The 15,614-nt window shown below is 41.1% G+C and overlaps 1 protein-coding gene across 2 annotated transcripts in view; it reads right to left on the reverse strand.

The window, feature by feature from the left end:
* The window catches only part of KCTD8 (potassium channel tetramerization domain containing 8), a 98,886-nt gene extending 83,684 nt beyond the window's left edge, over nucleotides 1-15,202 (reverse strand). For both annotated transcript variants that reach the window (XR_008449843.1, XM_009559975.2), the window contains exon 1: nucleotides 14,324-15,202. Coding sequence is in view for 1 of the 2 variants with exons in the window: in XM_009559975.2 (XP_009558270.2) it covers nucleotides 14,324-15,161 (838 nt within the window). In the remaining variant the exon portion in view is untranslated. The remainder of the gene's footprint in view (nucleotides 1-14,323) is intronic.
* Between the last annotated feature and the right edge of the window lie 412 nt (nucleotides 15,203-15,614).

The following is a 15,614-nucleotide window of genomic DNA, read 5'->3' on the forward strand; positions in this document are numbered from 1 at the left end:
TTACATATACATATTAAATCACTGAGCTGAATGCGAAGAGTTCAAGATGCTTTGAAATAAGATGAAACAAACAGTTCTTAGTTTGTGTAAAATAATTTAGGAACTCTTTTGTATTGCAAGTCATACAGGCAAACAATTTCAACATTCTCAACATTCTAATCACTGCCGTGGATCACTAAAGAGTTTAACTTTTTAAAAATGTACAAAATTATGATGATTATCTACAATATGCCAATACAATTCTGAATAATATTGGTACCACAATCTATTTTATGGATGTTATAAAAAAGAAATAAAGAATCTTGCCAAGTATTCAAAGCCTTTCAATAACACTATAAGGAAAAACACTTTATGTAAAGAAAATTAGTAACCTCCCAAGCCACCATAATATCATTCAGTTACAATATTGAGGCAGGATATCACAACCTAACTAATGCCTTTTCTTTAAATATTTAGATTGCTAAATACAAATAGATAAATATATATACATGATATGTGATGTATGGATTTAAGATTATATATTAGATTTAAGAAATGTTTGGGAATACCATGTTACTAAATTACTAATGTAGACCCAATGGTATTCTAGGAATAAGGGCAGAAAGAAGGCACTGAAAAGATAGTGAAAGCATAGCACAGTTGATACTAGGCTCCTGATTCACACGATCATACATGAATTTCAGGCTGTAACTTTAAAATTGTAAAGCAATTATCTGGCCTCAAGGTTGTGAAGAAAAGCTTGTAGCTCATGACATAGACATAAGCAGAGTTATGAGACCAATTAATGTCTGGAGAAGAGCCTGAGAGAAGTCCTGAATTGATGAGGCCGCCTATGCAAAGAACTGAAGGACTAAGCTCCATGATCCACTGCTTCTAGGTCACCACACCAGCTTAGGAGAAGGGATAAGCTGAAACTCTGTTGCTGCTGTTCCTCAGAATCCCTTCCTCCCTCCTCTAGAGAACCCATCTCCACTAGTCTCCCAGAAGCAAAACACAGCCAAGCCACAGGGTTTTGAATGTAGTGTCACGTAAGTATTGTATCATATTTAGCATGGACATAAAGGAACAGACTAGTTAACACCACCGGGACACCTAAATCTTCTCCAAGTGAATATAGGTGAGCTCATAAAAAGTATATAAGTACCAGTCTGACTGATCCCTCCACGAATGCCAATGGAAATATACTGTACCTCAACAATGTATGTCCTGCCCAGGAGAATAACTATAGAGAAGAAAACATATTACGGGCACAAATTGTATTCTTCTGTTGGCATCAAAAGTATTTTGACAACCTTCAAATGATATAAGAGCTGTCTTAAGATCTTTTCATTATGTTTCTTCTCTATGACTATAAATGTATATTTATATAATAGATGTCAGTGAATGCAAGAAATACCTCTATTTTAGTTTGTTGTCATAAGAGAATTTTTAGCAGCAAAGAGTCTCCAGACACATCACTTCAACTATCTTTAAGTAATGTGGGAAAATCAAGAGAAACATCCAATATTTTTTGTATAATCCTAGTTATAGTGCCCCGTGTTCCATTCTTACATTAAATTTTGAAGAAAAAAACACCCAAATTGTTTAAATCTCCTAATAATTAACTATCTTGCTATTATATCTTGCTGTTATAGTATGCACTCATTCAGCAATGAATTACTAAAAAGTAATTCAGCATTATCCATGTTTGCTTTATGATTATTTTTTTTAAGTTTTCCAGTCTACAAAAAAAAAAAATCCTGCTCATCATTTTTGCAGTTGCTACTAAATTGATTCAAGCTCTGCTAGGGCAAAAATACAGAGTTTGAAAAGCTCAAGCAGAAAAATATGTCACATTAAAGAAACTGAATGCTGATGAAATATACCAAAATGTGGAACACCCCAAAGAAATTTAAGGTGATACCTTCATGACAGATAGGACCGACAGAATTTAACTGAAGAGTGATTATAAAAATGGTTAGAAGTTCAAATAATAACAACTTGCTAAATTTCTGAGATAACTTTCCTCAGGCAACATATGATCAACAACCACAGTGCTATCCAAAGCTATTTTTCAACAATTTTTCCAAGTACTATCTTACCTGTGGCCTATTTAACATTCTATGGCTTTGAATTTGGGCCAGAAAGCATTCGTTTCATTTCTTTCTTCACGTAGGACCCTCAAAATTAAGTAAAGAGATAACATAAAGTTAAGGCTTTGAAGCTTGTGATTTTCAGAATAATCAGAATTTATAGCTCCTTAGCATCTACTTCATTTAGCTGCAGCAGTTTACTCTTCCTTTCCCAAGAAGTGATTTCAAATAGCCAACGTCATGTTAAATCACATCAGAGAATCAAATCACAGGATAATTTAGGAGGTCTCTAGTCCAATCTCCTGCTCAAAAGCATGGTCAGCTATCAGGTCAGACCAGGTTATCAGGGCTTGACCCAGATGAGTCTTGAAAATCTCCAAGGATGCACAATGTGCACAGCATTGCTGCACAGCCTGCTCCAATGCCTGACTGCTTAAACAGGGAAATGTTTTTCTTTTTATCAATAAACTTGTAGATCTGTTAAGAAACCTGAAAGCTGAGCGTGTTACATGGCTACCACATGTAACAGTTAATAGTCTTAATTTACTGATCCACAGTCCAATACCATACACCTTCTTGAACAGAAATTATGGCAATCTAATCTGAATCAGCAGCAGTTAGCCAGTAACTTTCAATACTCCTGCTATGACTGTTTGATAATACAGTAAATAGCTTTTACTACTATTTCTTTCACTATTATAAAGTGATTTAATTGAGTAAATTAGTGACTGAGAGCTAACCATTGCTAGAAATCAAGATGAATTTTGGCAAAATGTCAATTTCTGTATTGATAAACCTGTAACATAACCACAGGATAAGAAAAGGGGCAAAAAAGGTGCAATTTATCAACAGTTATCGAGACCATAAGAAGAACTAAATTTTCCAAACCAGAAGTCTAAATTCAAATTTGCCTATTCCTGAGCCTTCAGCACAGGAAGGACATAGACCTGTTGGAGCAGGTCCAGAAGAGGGCCACAAAAATGATCACAAAAATGGGACACTCTCTTGTGAAGAAAAGCTGAGAGAATTGGGGTTGTTCAGCCTGGAGAACCAAAGTCTCCAGGGAGACCTTATTGCAGTCTTTCAGTACTTAAAGGGGGCTTACAAGAAAGATAGGGGCAAACTTTTTAACAGCTCCTGTTGTGGTAGGACAAGAGGGAAGAGTTTTAAACTAAAAGATAGTAGATTTAGACTAGATATAAGGAAGAAAGTTTTTACAATGAGGGTGGTGAAACATTGGACCAGGTTGCCCAGAGAGGTTGCAGATCCCTGGAAACACTCAAGATCAGGTTGGATGAGTCTCTGAGTGACCTGATGTAGTCGATGTCCCTGCTCATTGCAGGGGGATTAGACTAAATAACCTTTAAGGGTCCCTTCCTACCCAAACTGTTCTATGATTATGGCACCTGGCCAAAGATCCTTAGAGTATGCAGCTGCTTTCATAGACAGCAGGCGTGGCGACCACACTGCCAGGTCCCAAGGGGTCACCACCAGGCTGTACTAGCCCTGATAGCCCTGGGCCTCCCCCAACCCAGCCCAGGACACCATCTAACTCCCCACCCCCAGGATCAGCTGTCCCCAAGGCTGCAGCAGGGCCTGTCTCCAGCTCCTCACAGCTCTGCCCTTCCCAGCCCCGGGTCCTACAGAGCCAAGCCCACCCAAAATCACCATGAGGCCCACACATGGTTTTGGCAGATGTGAATGAAGTTCAGGGTTGCTCCTAAGTCTGTGTCATACCCCTCAAATCAGAAAAACAAAACCACCTTCTGACGACACGGACTTGCACAGGCTGCATAGCTTTTATCCATCACATCCACAGCAACGGGATTTAGGAAGAAACCACTGCCAGAAGTTAGTCACCAGGGATCTGATTAAACAGACAGTGTTTAACCTAATCTCCTCTACCACGAGCACATTCTTCTTCCTGTAATTAAATGTGATCACAGACGCAATTATTTAGGAGGATAATTCCACCAATTTAGACACCAAACTCCTTCAGCAGCTGCAGGTGGATAAGATAAATAGTGAAAGGACATGAATGAAACTGTAAGCATCGTTGTGACTGGAGGCTCGAATACTAGATTCGTAAAAATCATTGGAAGATACAAAGTTAGTAGATTGTGAGGTAAACTTTCAAAAATTTTGCCAGTCCTCAAAATATCACGTACTGAATCACTGAGACATTTCTGAAACGTTTGTCTCAGAATTTTGAAGAATTACAGGGTTACTTTCAAGCCAAAAGATGGTATTATTATGTGTTATTCCAGGTGGGTTTTGGAAAGTGGTAACAAAAACAAATAAGATTTTGTCTTCTCTCCATCTATAACATTAATAAACATTATTTAGAACATCCCCAGAAATAAACACACCGCGTGAAGAAACTTCATAGGAAAAATAAATGATCAGAGTAGATGTTTTCAAGCTAAAGCAGGTACATAATGCAAAGCTTTCTGAGGGATTCTTACAGAGAAAACTAAAGACTACGGGTGCTTAGAAAGTAAAAGTTCCAAGTAGGATTACAAATTACAATGCTCTCAGTTATATTCCTTATGTAATTTTGGTTTACTGTTTTAAATATAAAAATGCTCATCTAGACATACAGATAATGACAGTTATCTGAAGAAGGGGTACTTCGAATAGGTAAGGCACTCAGAAATGCAAATGTGGGATTTGATGCCAGAATTTTGGCAGTAAGAGAGGACAGGCACAATTTTACTTGAACAATGCTTTCATTCTCTCTCGTGTCATAAATAGATGAAACCTTCCCCTCCCCTTAAGCACAGATAACTTCAGCAATACTGATCACACTTCTATCAGGCTGTATACTGTTATTTTTAGAATGACAGAATGAGTGAGATTTACATTCCCTAACACTGAAATACAAAAATAGGTAGAAAAGCAAGAGTAGCCATGCATCCAGTTTGCTTCAGATCAGCTCAAAAGCCAAAGGAGACATTAACAACAAAAATAGTAACAGCTGTCTGGAGAGAACAATAGTGAGAAGAGACTGGCTATAAATGGGTGACTGTGAGAAGAAAGGAAAAGAAAACATATTTATTAAGAAAAACTAGCAAAAAGCATTGTTTTGTTTTAGTCCTTCTCCGCTGTATCATCTGTGTTACACTAATTAGGCTGTTGGCACTCTGTTTTACTGACTTTATCTGCCTTCTAACCCTTTCGTAGCTGATTTTCATATTATTTTATATTCTTGACCTTTAATGAGAATGAATGAACCTTGCATTAAGAACAAGAAGTGTTAAGAGAATACTTCTGTATACACAAAATAGACATTTGTCATCACTCAAAGTTTTGGTAGTATGGTAGTTTTACTGGGGATTTGAGTAACAGATGGGGGGAAAAGGTCTGGTTTAATTAGATAATAAGAGGTTATGAAAATAACTGTTTTGCACAGTATTTATGTAATCATGTACATATATAATTCTGGGCCTTTTTTCCTCCTATTATTTAATAAATATAAAGAGCTTCACAGATACCTGAGACATATAGAAAATATTACTCATAAAAAGTTTTTGGAATAGTAGTACGCTTCTAACAACTTCTGTAGAATACACTGACATAGCTGTAATCCTTACAAGAACCTAGAAACATCTATGTTCAATAAAACAATTTCACTACTAGCTTAAGCTGCTTTGCTGTTTACAACAAAATGTGACAAGAGTCCCTGAGTACCAACTCATCTCTCTTTGGGAATATTTGTTATTACTACTAAAGGGTAAAACCCAGAGAGGATGAAAGTTAAAAGATAAAAAAACATCTTGAGTTATTGTTGTTCGCTTGTGTGAAAAATAAAATACTCTGATTTCATTTCCGAATCATATCTTTGTGCTGATGCAAAGAGAATAGTTCTGTACTGTGTATGTATAATACGACTGAACATCTGCTAAGTGAATTCCTGGAATATTTAATTTCATTAATAAAAATTAATGATTCCTTTCTTCAGTTTCACAACCCACTACTTGCCCCCAAAAGGGTATGTGCAGCATACTACCTCAATGCATTAGCCACTGTTACTGTGTGTACTTGCACTGATGACTGAGTTGTTCTCTATGTATCGAGTTATTTAAATTTTTTTTGTTAAAAGTGTTATAGTAATCCTTTCAAAAGGAAGCACCATTATTTTTTATTCCGTAATTTATTCTAGTTTTCTTTATCCACTAAGTACATGTCACAGGAACAGAAAACAGGTCAGGCACAGGGTACACAACTTGAGCAGTACAAAGCGAACCTGACGTGCACACAGTCCAGAGGCGGGGGCAGTCCCCGCAGGCAGTGGCCCCTGTCTCTCTGCAACAACTTCACTCAGAGCTTCTGCCATAGGCTTCAGGCATACGGGAAGCAATGGGAAAGGGAACAATTAAATTTTGACCCAGCTACTGTCTGCTGCAAAATGTTAAGGAAGGAATCGTTGCACCAGCTGTAACTGAGAGCATTCCTGATGCTGTTCATGGCCAGGCAGGCCTGGCAAAGAATGGGTAAACATGCTGCTTCCTATCTTTGAATCCTGTTTTGAGCAGCTTTGGGAAAGACAGTATCAAGACAGAAGTTATTCCATAAAGAAGAAATAATATTTGCATAAACGGTTTTAAAGCATTATATGCATTATGTTGCTACAAACATGAAACACTCATTACCAATACTATGATATTTATTACACGTCATGAAGTCCTGAAAATATTTAGAAATGCAATGATATAAATGAAGTGAAACCTTGCAGCAAGATGCCACTCTTTAAACATGTCTTTTGAAGCTAAACTGTCAAAATGTAACAAACATGACAAGTTTTGTTACCACAGTTTGATAAAATGCAACCAAAATGGAATGGCATTAGTTTCTACAAGTGCCACAGAAATTACAAAACATAACTGTTTACTTCCTGCCAGGATTATGTGCACTAGAAACAGTTATGGAACCAAATCATCACCCATCTAGTTTGAATTTCACTTCTATGTGAAAGACTGGCCCAAGAATATTTACTGCTTCAGTTCCAGTGAAGGTCTTTCTCAAAGCTGTGAATGTGTGAGTTGCACACATTTAGTCCCTACTTATACGATTAATCCCATTTAGGTCAGAGAAAAAAAGAAGAAAAATAATAAATTCACTGAATAATCCTGAATTTATATAAGGAAAAAGCTAAATGTGCAATGGCCATTACTGGTTTAAAAGTAAGAAATAAAAATCATACAAACATTTAAAGAGAAGTACTTAAACACTACTGAGAATGACATTTTTATTTTAGACATAGCACTTTTTTCTCCTAACTTTTAGTAAATATATGAATTTTAAATAGTAGAGTATAAATTATCTCTTCTCAAACTAACCATGTCATTTTATCAAGCTGGAATCAACAATGTCCCCAGGAAATCCATCAAGAAACATTTGATTTGTTAAAGCAAAATGAAATCTGCATGGTAATTTTTTTTAAGGATTTTCCACTTGACTTCAGTAGCCCAGTTTATATAAGAGACATGACTTAAGAGTACCATTAGTACTCCATCTCCTTTAAGAAACAAGGGTCTTTTAAGCAGAAATTAAATAAAACCATCCTTGGATATAAAGCTAACACCTGCTTGCCAAGTTAGGATGTTAGCTGGTATTGTGATACCAGCTTATTTCAACAATTATACCAAGTCAAATTACCACCAAACAAATCAGCCTGTGGTACAAAAAAGCCCTGCAGACATGACCTCAATCAACTTAACTCTGTAAGAGGCTTCTTACAGCACTCTGACAGTAAAGTAATCCAAAACTAGAGACAGAAAATCAGTGCAGAAACCCAGAGCCCCGCCATGCTAGTCTATTCATTTCTCCTGCAATGACACCCAGGATCTGCCTAGTTGCTGAGACAACGCAGGACAATGCTAAGTTGGCTGTGAACTACAGTGGTGACCACACCAGTCTTGAGCAGCCGTGGACCCTAGAGGTATGAGACAGGTGTACATCACCTTACATGCTTTCCCTCTTTGCCTGTCTAGGTACCTGGCTTATCAAACTTCCCACCCTTAAACTAGATAATGCAACAAAACATGACTGATTATTTCTGGATGCTTTGTTCAGACCATGCTGATGTTCAGCTAGACGAAGAAGAGAAACTGCCACTTCAGTCTCTCCCCATTCCTATAGCATACTGCTTCTGTGATCTGTGAGAGCTGCCAGAGCAGTTTTTCATTTCTGGAGATCTACATTTAAAGGTGGTACGGTGGCAGAAAGAAGATAACATGAGAATCTCTGAAGTCTCTCTTCATGCAATGCTTGGTGGATTTTTGTTCACCGCTCAAATTGTCATCACAGTATAACAAATTTGGTATTTACTGCAAAGGAGAAAATCAGCAGTGAAATACCAGCCATATCATACTGAGAAAGCAGTTATATTGCAAAATGTATTTTATTAGCAGTGATGTTTTAATTTTATATCGTGCCTTGAATAATATTATACAGAAAACTTTTGTACACATAAATTCTGTACCTGAACAGTAGATAACTGGAAGTTCATGTTGGCAATAAAAAAAAATATGATTTGCTTATCCTACAGTGGAAAAGTAAACACTTCCCTGCAACTACTGTCATAAATCGCTGAAAATGTATGAAGTGATCTGACATCAAGAAACAGTTTCCTGCAAAATATTACAGATACAGCAAAGTCAGCGTCCACAAGAAGTACAAATCTGGGATGATAGTAAAACCACTATGTTTCCATTTTGCAGCACCAGAAATAACAGCTGCTTGTATCAAGGTGCTTATTGCTTATCTAGTATTGATCCTGGCATATGATATCCAGGATAGTTAATTTTCTCAGATAATCTCTAGTTTTACATTTAAAATGCTACACAACAGTTTCAGTCCTCAGCTCCAAATATTAAAGTGCCTCCACAGGACTTAAAAATATAATTTTATTGTAATGACAGCAAAAACCTGATAAAATTATTAAAAACGGGTCACAAATCATTGTATCAAGTCATGCATGTTTCTATTGAAATGTAAGGGGGAAAAAAAGGTTCTTGGCATATTTGTTTACTGCAGTAGTGTCTTTGCACCAGGTGTAAGAGCAAAGGAGGCTGTGTTCATTATTTATTTATTAAAAAGCTGAATTTGTTTAAACTTCTTTTTAATCTCACTTTTTAAAATCATTCTCAAATAGAGTCTCTTGGTTCAAATTATGACTAAAATCAGAATACCAGTTTCAGTAGTCTAGATTATCACAAATTATGTCAAGTGATGACATAAGAAAGATACTCTTATGTTGGTAATTTATGACTATATACTTTGATTGATCTCTTCATATTCAGGGACATATATTTTGGAAGAATGGCAAGATAAAGAGCAGTCATTAATTTATTTATTTATAAACACTATTAGAGTTGAGCTGGAATAATAAGGCAGAATATCCTGAAGTCTTATGTCAGTTTTCCAAAGTCACAGGACTGCCTGCAGAATCCCTCTTAAAAGGTTTTGCTCAACAGTCCTACCAGAAACATCGTTCCTATATTTTGATTCTGTCAGAAATCAGCTTTCCTACATTGTGCTTCTGATACTAAATTAACCCTTTGTGTATTCCCATACCACCAAAAACTTGTACTCTAACTTTTTAGGCTCTGATACAGGCTCACAGTAAATAGTTTGATCACACCTTCATGTTCCACAAAAGAAAAAACAATATCCTTGTTTTACTTTTGTCTTTACTCCTTTCCCTCCTCAGTCTAGCACGTTTCAGATCTATTTGCTCCATATCAAATACAGATACACACTCCATGTACCAAAACCTCCAGCAAATAAGCAGTGGTGGATGGAGCTTGGCATGGTCACAGAAACCACCTGCAGAATGGCTCTCATACCACTCTAGCCTCAGAAGAGCAGTTTAAGGTTACCTGCCAACCCACCACCCTCTTACTATCCCAGTGGGACGTTGCACTGGATTTGGCACAGACCAATTAGCATCTCAAAGTATTATATGTATATGCTTGTTCCCCATGTTTCAAGAGTCACCTTCTGTTTTCTCCTTCTTATTGCAGAGACACAAATAATATTGGGGAGGGGGAGTGTCTTGCTGTTGGGGGGCTCGGTTTGGCTTTGTTGGTTTTTGTGGGGTTATTTTCAAAATATCGTATTGTTTCATGAAAGTTCATTGTTTCCAATTGCTTATTCCCCAGTGATTATAAAATTCTTATCACTTGTTTATGACAATTTGCACAGCAACCAATGTAATCTCAGGATGTTGTGACTTCAAGTGGAAAATAAGCACCAAAATTCATGCAAATGTCACCCGTTACAAACAAAAACAGAAGACAAGGAAACACAAAATGTCGCATGTGAAACAGGAGTGTCAAAGAGAAAACATGTCAAGAGTTTTTTTCATGAAGTTTTACTGCATTTTTCTTACAGTAAACATGTCAGTTCAGCACAGAAAACTTCCAGCTAGGCACGATGCTCTCAACACCCCTAAGTCAGATTGCATAGCATATGTTAAATGTAAAATCCATTAAGACCACTTAGATTCCACCAAAGAAAAAAAATAGTAATAGCACACATGGACAATCCTGCATTACACAACACTACCGAGAGGTAGTGAACCACACAAAAAAGGACAAAAGCTTCTAAATGTAAATTGCACCCATTCCTCACACAGACACCAGCTAATAACAGAAGGTCTGTTGTGTTACCTGCAGCCACACGAAGCAAGGTCTCATTATTTTTAGCATCCAGTCTTCAACTAGAAGCAACTTTTGTGAAAGCCATTGCCTACTGCACACCAACAAATAGTTAATCAGTGTCCTCAATGGCAGCTTGAAACTAAGCAGCAAAAGAGTTTGAGCCTCTTTTCCAAACTGCATATGCAATTACTGTGACATTTACTGACCCAAGCCACCCTCGGTGAAAGCCTCAACAGCTTAGAGAACCCTGACAGCATTCAGGCATGAAGCCAAGTTATCAGGAGAAAAAGGAAAAAAAAAAGGAAAAGGTTGTGGTATGCTCTGGTAGACCCTTTTCTATACCACATTAGAAGTTACTCCTTTTATTGGCCATTAAGAGAGAGGATAGATACACAGAGCAGACCTATGAGCACTTTTCAGAAATAAGCCATCAATGCAAGGTGCGAGTTAAACTCTGGCCATGCTGTTATTGAGTAGACAAATGAAGCTGTCATTGCATACATGACAGCTTGCACACCACTGAGGTAAAAGAACCTCATGTTTTTTACAGGAAAAAACCTGCCTGCCTCTGTATTTGTAAGGACATGTTGCCAAAGGCTAAAGTGTTACTTCTTGGTAAGTGGTTTCAAATGATCCCTGCAACACCTAATCCAACCCTAGATATTAAGAAATCCACAAATTAAGTAAACTTGTGTAGTACCCAAACTGAATTTCAACTGCATTAATGTTTAGGAAAATATAATTTCCATTTTTTAAAACAGTCATAGGTGGTCATTTTCATCCAAATACCTGCCAAAGTTTAAGAAATACTAGAAATAGACCCAAAATCTGTTCTACAAACCATAGATTAAAGGCCACCTTCGGTCTTCAAATGTTCCTTAGTAGCTCCCCGTAAGAAACTCATTCAACTACTAGTGACCTAAGGAAATACGCAGAATGTACACATCCATACATATTTTTGCAATCACGTTGCTATCTATCATTACAAGAAAACAGATTTGTCCACAAGTCCTCAGGAGAAATGGTGAAAGACAAGTCTATGTGGCTGCTATAGAATTACAGACCAACAACTAATACAGTTGCTGTTTGCAGATGGTCATGCTGTGAATAACATTTGCAATGCAGCTAGGGTTTTTTTCCAGTGGAACATAAAACTAGGTTCCTTCTCTGCTAGCACCAAATTAAGTCTCAGACACCAGTCAAAATCAGGACAGGTTCCCAAAGTCCTTTGCCTTTGTATTTTTGTCTGTAAGGCACAGCCCTGGGTTGGACAGTGGTCTTGAAATCAGCAACCTACCACCTGAAACTGCTTCCTTTCTAGGCTTCATGGGGACATGTTTCAAAGAATATTAAAAACGTGAATTGCAGAATAGCTCTTCTCCTTTCTGTGTATTAAGGTCTGTTTGTGAGTGAGGAAGGCATACAGTCCTGGCAAATGCTGTTGGTGAAACCACAGCCAGTAACTGTGACCACTCTTCCCACCCCTGGTGCAAAGCACTAAGGCTTCCAAAATTTCCTCTCCCTTCAATGAATTCTTGTGCAACAGCCAGGCAAAGCAACAGCAAACACCCAAGCCATCCAGGGCATTTAATAATAATAAAGTACTGTTTTGTAAACAGTCTCCATCAATTGGATACTTAGGTACCAAACAAAACACATACACACACAAAAGGGAAAATAAACACAGGCACTGTGTTTTGCTTGTTTCTCCTCCCGTTTTGGTGATTTTAAGTTTTGTCTCCATGTTACTGTATTTTGGAAAAATCTATCTAGCCATACAAAACTGTACAAAACTGTTAAACAAAAAGGTTGCTAAATGCATAACAAACAACTAAAATAAAAACATGCTCCCCATCTTTTCAGCACTCAGAAGTCATTACCCAATTGTTTTACTTTTCACAACATCGGAAGCTGGAAGACTAAAAATTGAAACAAAACTCTTCATGTAAAACATTCAATTCATCCCTGGCATTTTTCCATGTAAATCAGTGGTATTACACCAGGGATTAATTTGGAACGCTGATCTGAATTAGAGCACTGTTCCATACAGCAACTGCATCATAACACATACACAAAAAAAAATAACCTAAAATGTTACGAGCATCGCAAATGCACACAAATAACTATGCAACTAAAAAATCTATTTCTGAGCAGAACAGGTTATTTCATAGTCTTGATAATAACCATAAAGAATTTCTACTATTTTGAAAATCAGTGCATAGATTTTTCTCTGAAAGAAGATTTAATAATCATGTAAAATACTTGATAAAAGTCCACTTAGAAGAATTTATAGCTTGCCTATAGCTCAGTTTATACATATCTTCATGAAATATGACTGGTGGCAGGTTACGCAATGAATCTTCACAAATTGTTTTAATATAGTTTTGAAGACTGATTTGAAGTACCTGCCCAGCAAAAGGTAGTCACCCCCTATATATCACAGAACAGTGTAAAGTATTTAATTAATCTGTCCTCCAAGTAGAAAACGATTCACATTTCTCTCTTCTATTAAATACCGTGCCTCGATCCAGTTTTGCGCACAAAACAGGTTGCTTCTGTGTACCTGCCCTACTGATGAAGTCAGTGAGAGGCTGCATCTCCCACCTCAGCAGAGGCAGGCAGTTGCTCTGCCAAAGCATCCCTCCTGCGCTTAGGGAGCTGAGTCTACACAGAGGCAGAAGAGAAAAGTCAACGGACAACACGTTTCTTCCTCACGCTCACTCGATTCTCAAACACATCTGTACTGCTTAAGGCTGCCTCTGCCTTTCAAAGACAAACCTCTGCCGGGGGCTGGTGTTCTCCATCCAGCGCAGTTTCATCACCCGAAACCACTGCCCAGCTAGTGCCCTACATAGCACTACATACTTTGCCAGATTGAAACTCATTCGTCAGTGCTCGATTTTCCTGTTTGCTAGTGACCTGAAACCTTTAAGGGTACCCACAGCCAAGTAGCGGAGTTGTTCAGGAGCTGTATACAGCCTAAGGAGTGTGTCATTGCCTTTTTTCCTTCCCCCCACGCTTGGAGCCAGACTGTTTCTGGCTCCTCGGGAAGTTGGCCGTGCCCTCGCTGACCGTGCCCAGGCGCAGTGCGCTCCCTTGGGAGGAAAACGCAGCGATAAAACATTAAAATCCATCCTCGCCCGGGGCTCCGCCGGTGCAATCTCCGCACCATCTCGCTGGGAGGGAGCACCGCAACCCGCCGCGGCGGGGCCAGCGCGGGGCTGAGACCCCCCCCGGCCCCCGGGAGACCCCGACGCGGGGCAGGAGGTGCGGGAGGGATGGTTTTCCCCGGTCCACGTTAGGCACCAAAAGGCGGAAGCAGCGCCAAAACACCTCTAAGGGTTGGGGGGAGCCGCTCCCTCGCCGCGCTCCGGATGGAGCATTAGGCAGCCCCGTCCCACCCACCCCCAAACCACAACACACAATTTGAATTGAACGAGAGGGTAAAGGGGGCAGCCCCAATTTATCTCGAGCTACGTGTTGCTTTGGGACACGAAGGGTTGGAGTGCGGGGGGTGCGGGTGCGCTTCGACCCGCACACCTCCACGCACCCCTCGCGGGTGGAAGGGGCAGCGGCAGCACTTACTGAAGAAGATGTACTCGGTGTAGCTGCTCCAGATCTTGTCGTCCCTGTACTGGTTGATGAAGGCGGCGGTGCCGGTGGAGTTGCAAGCCACCATGTGGAAGCCCGCCTCGGAGAGCCGGTCGAAGGCTTGCTCCAGGTAGGTGAATTTGAGGTAGAAGCGGGAGGTGTACTTCTCGGGGGGGCGGTCGGGGTCGCGGCTCTCGTTGAGGGTCTCTCCGAAGACCTCCTTGGCCAGGGCGATCCTGCCGCACACCATGATGCGGGCGACGCGGCGGAACTTGGCGTCAGCCTGGTTGTCCCGCACAGTGGTGTAGGAGCCGCGGTAGCCCACAGTGAGGAACCCCGAGCGCTTGTCCAGCGCCGCCCGCTGCAGCCGGTCGCTGCTGCCCTGCGAGCTGCCGTCCTCCAGGTCGCTCTGGCAGCCCTCGTCGTTGAGCGAGCTCTGCTTGGTGACCTTGGGCGACAGCAGCTTCACCAGGTCGCCCAGCTGGAAGTACTCGGCTTCCCGCAGGAGCCGTTCCTTCTCGGGGAAGTGCTCTGGCAGCGCCAGCTGCTTGTCCCGCAGGTAATCCAGCACGTACCTGAAGAGGAAGCCGTCGCGGTCGATGAAGAAGCGCGCCCGGCTGTCCCTGGGCAGCTGGCGAGCCGCCGCCGGGCCGCCCCGGCAGGGCGAGAACATGGTAGCCAGCGTGCTGTCCGGGACGCTGAGCAGCGTGGAGTGCCTCGTCACGTACACCTGGCCCCCCACGTTCAGCTCCACCACCTCGGGGAACGCCGACGGCCCCGACACCATGTCGCTGATGGGCAGGATGCTGCCGCCCGCCTCCTTCAAAGCCATGGCTGCGAGCGGGCGGCCGCGAAGGAGGGTCTCCCTCCTAAAAAAGGAGGCCTCCCTCCCCTCCACCCACCCCACCCCTCCTTCTCTTCCTCCTCCTCCTCCTTCCTCCTCCTCCTTCCCCCGCCGCCCGGAGCGCCGGGAAGCGCCTGGGCAGCGCCTCTGCTCCGCTCGCCCCGCGGCGCGGCCCTCACCTGCCCGGCGCGGAGCCGCCTTCCACGCGGCAAAGCGCCCAGGGGGGAGCCGTGCCCCTGCCCCGGCTCCTCCCCCCGCCGCGCCGGCGTGGCGCTTTGGGTTCTCTTTGGATGTCCCCTCCTCGCCTTACCCCCGAGTCCTTCTGCCCCCTTTGAGCTTTCGCTCCCATCCGCACTCGCCGAGCGCCACGGTGATGGTCGTCCTTCCAAAAGTAGCATCCTCCGGGATGCATGTGGCAGCGTTTTTCACCACCATCCCTGT

The sequence above is a fragment of the Cuculus canorus genome, chromosome 4, assembly GCF_017976375.1.
Source record: "Cuculus canorus isolate bCucCan1 chromosome 4, bCucCan1.pri, whole genome shotgun sequence".
In the NCBI taxonomy this organism is placed as follows: Eukaryota; Metazoa; Chordata; class Aves; order Cuculiformes; family Cuculidae; genus Cuculus; species Cuculus canorus.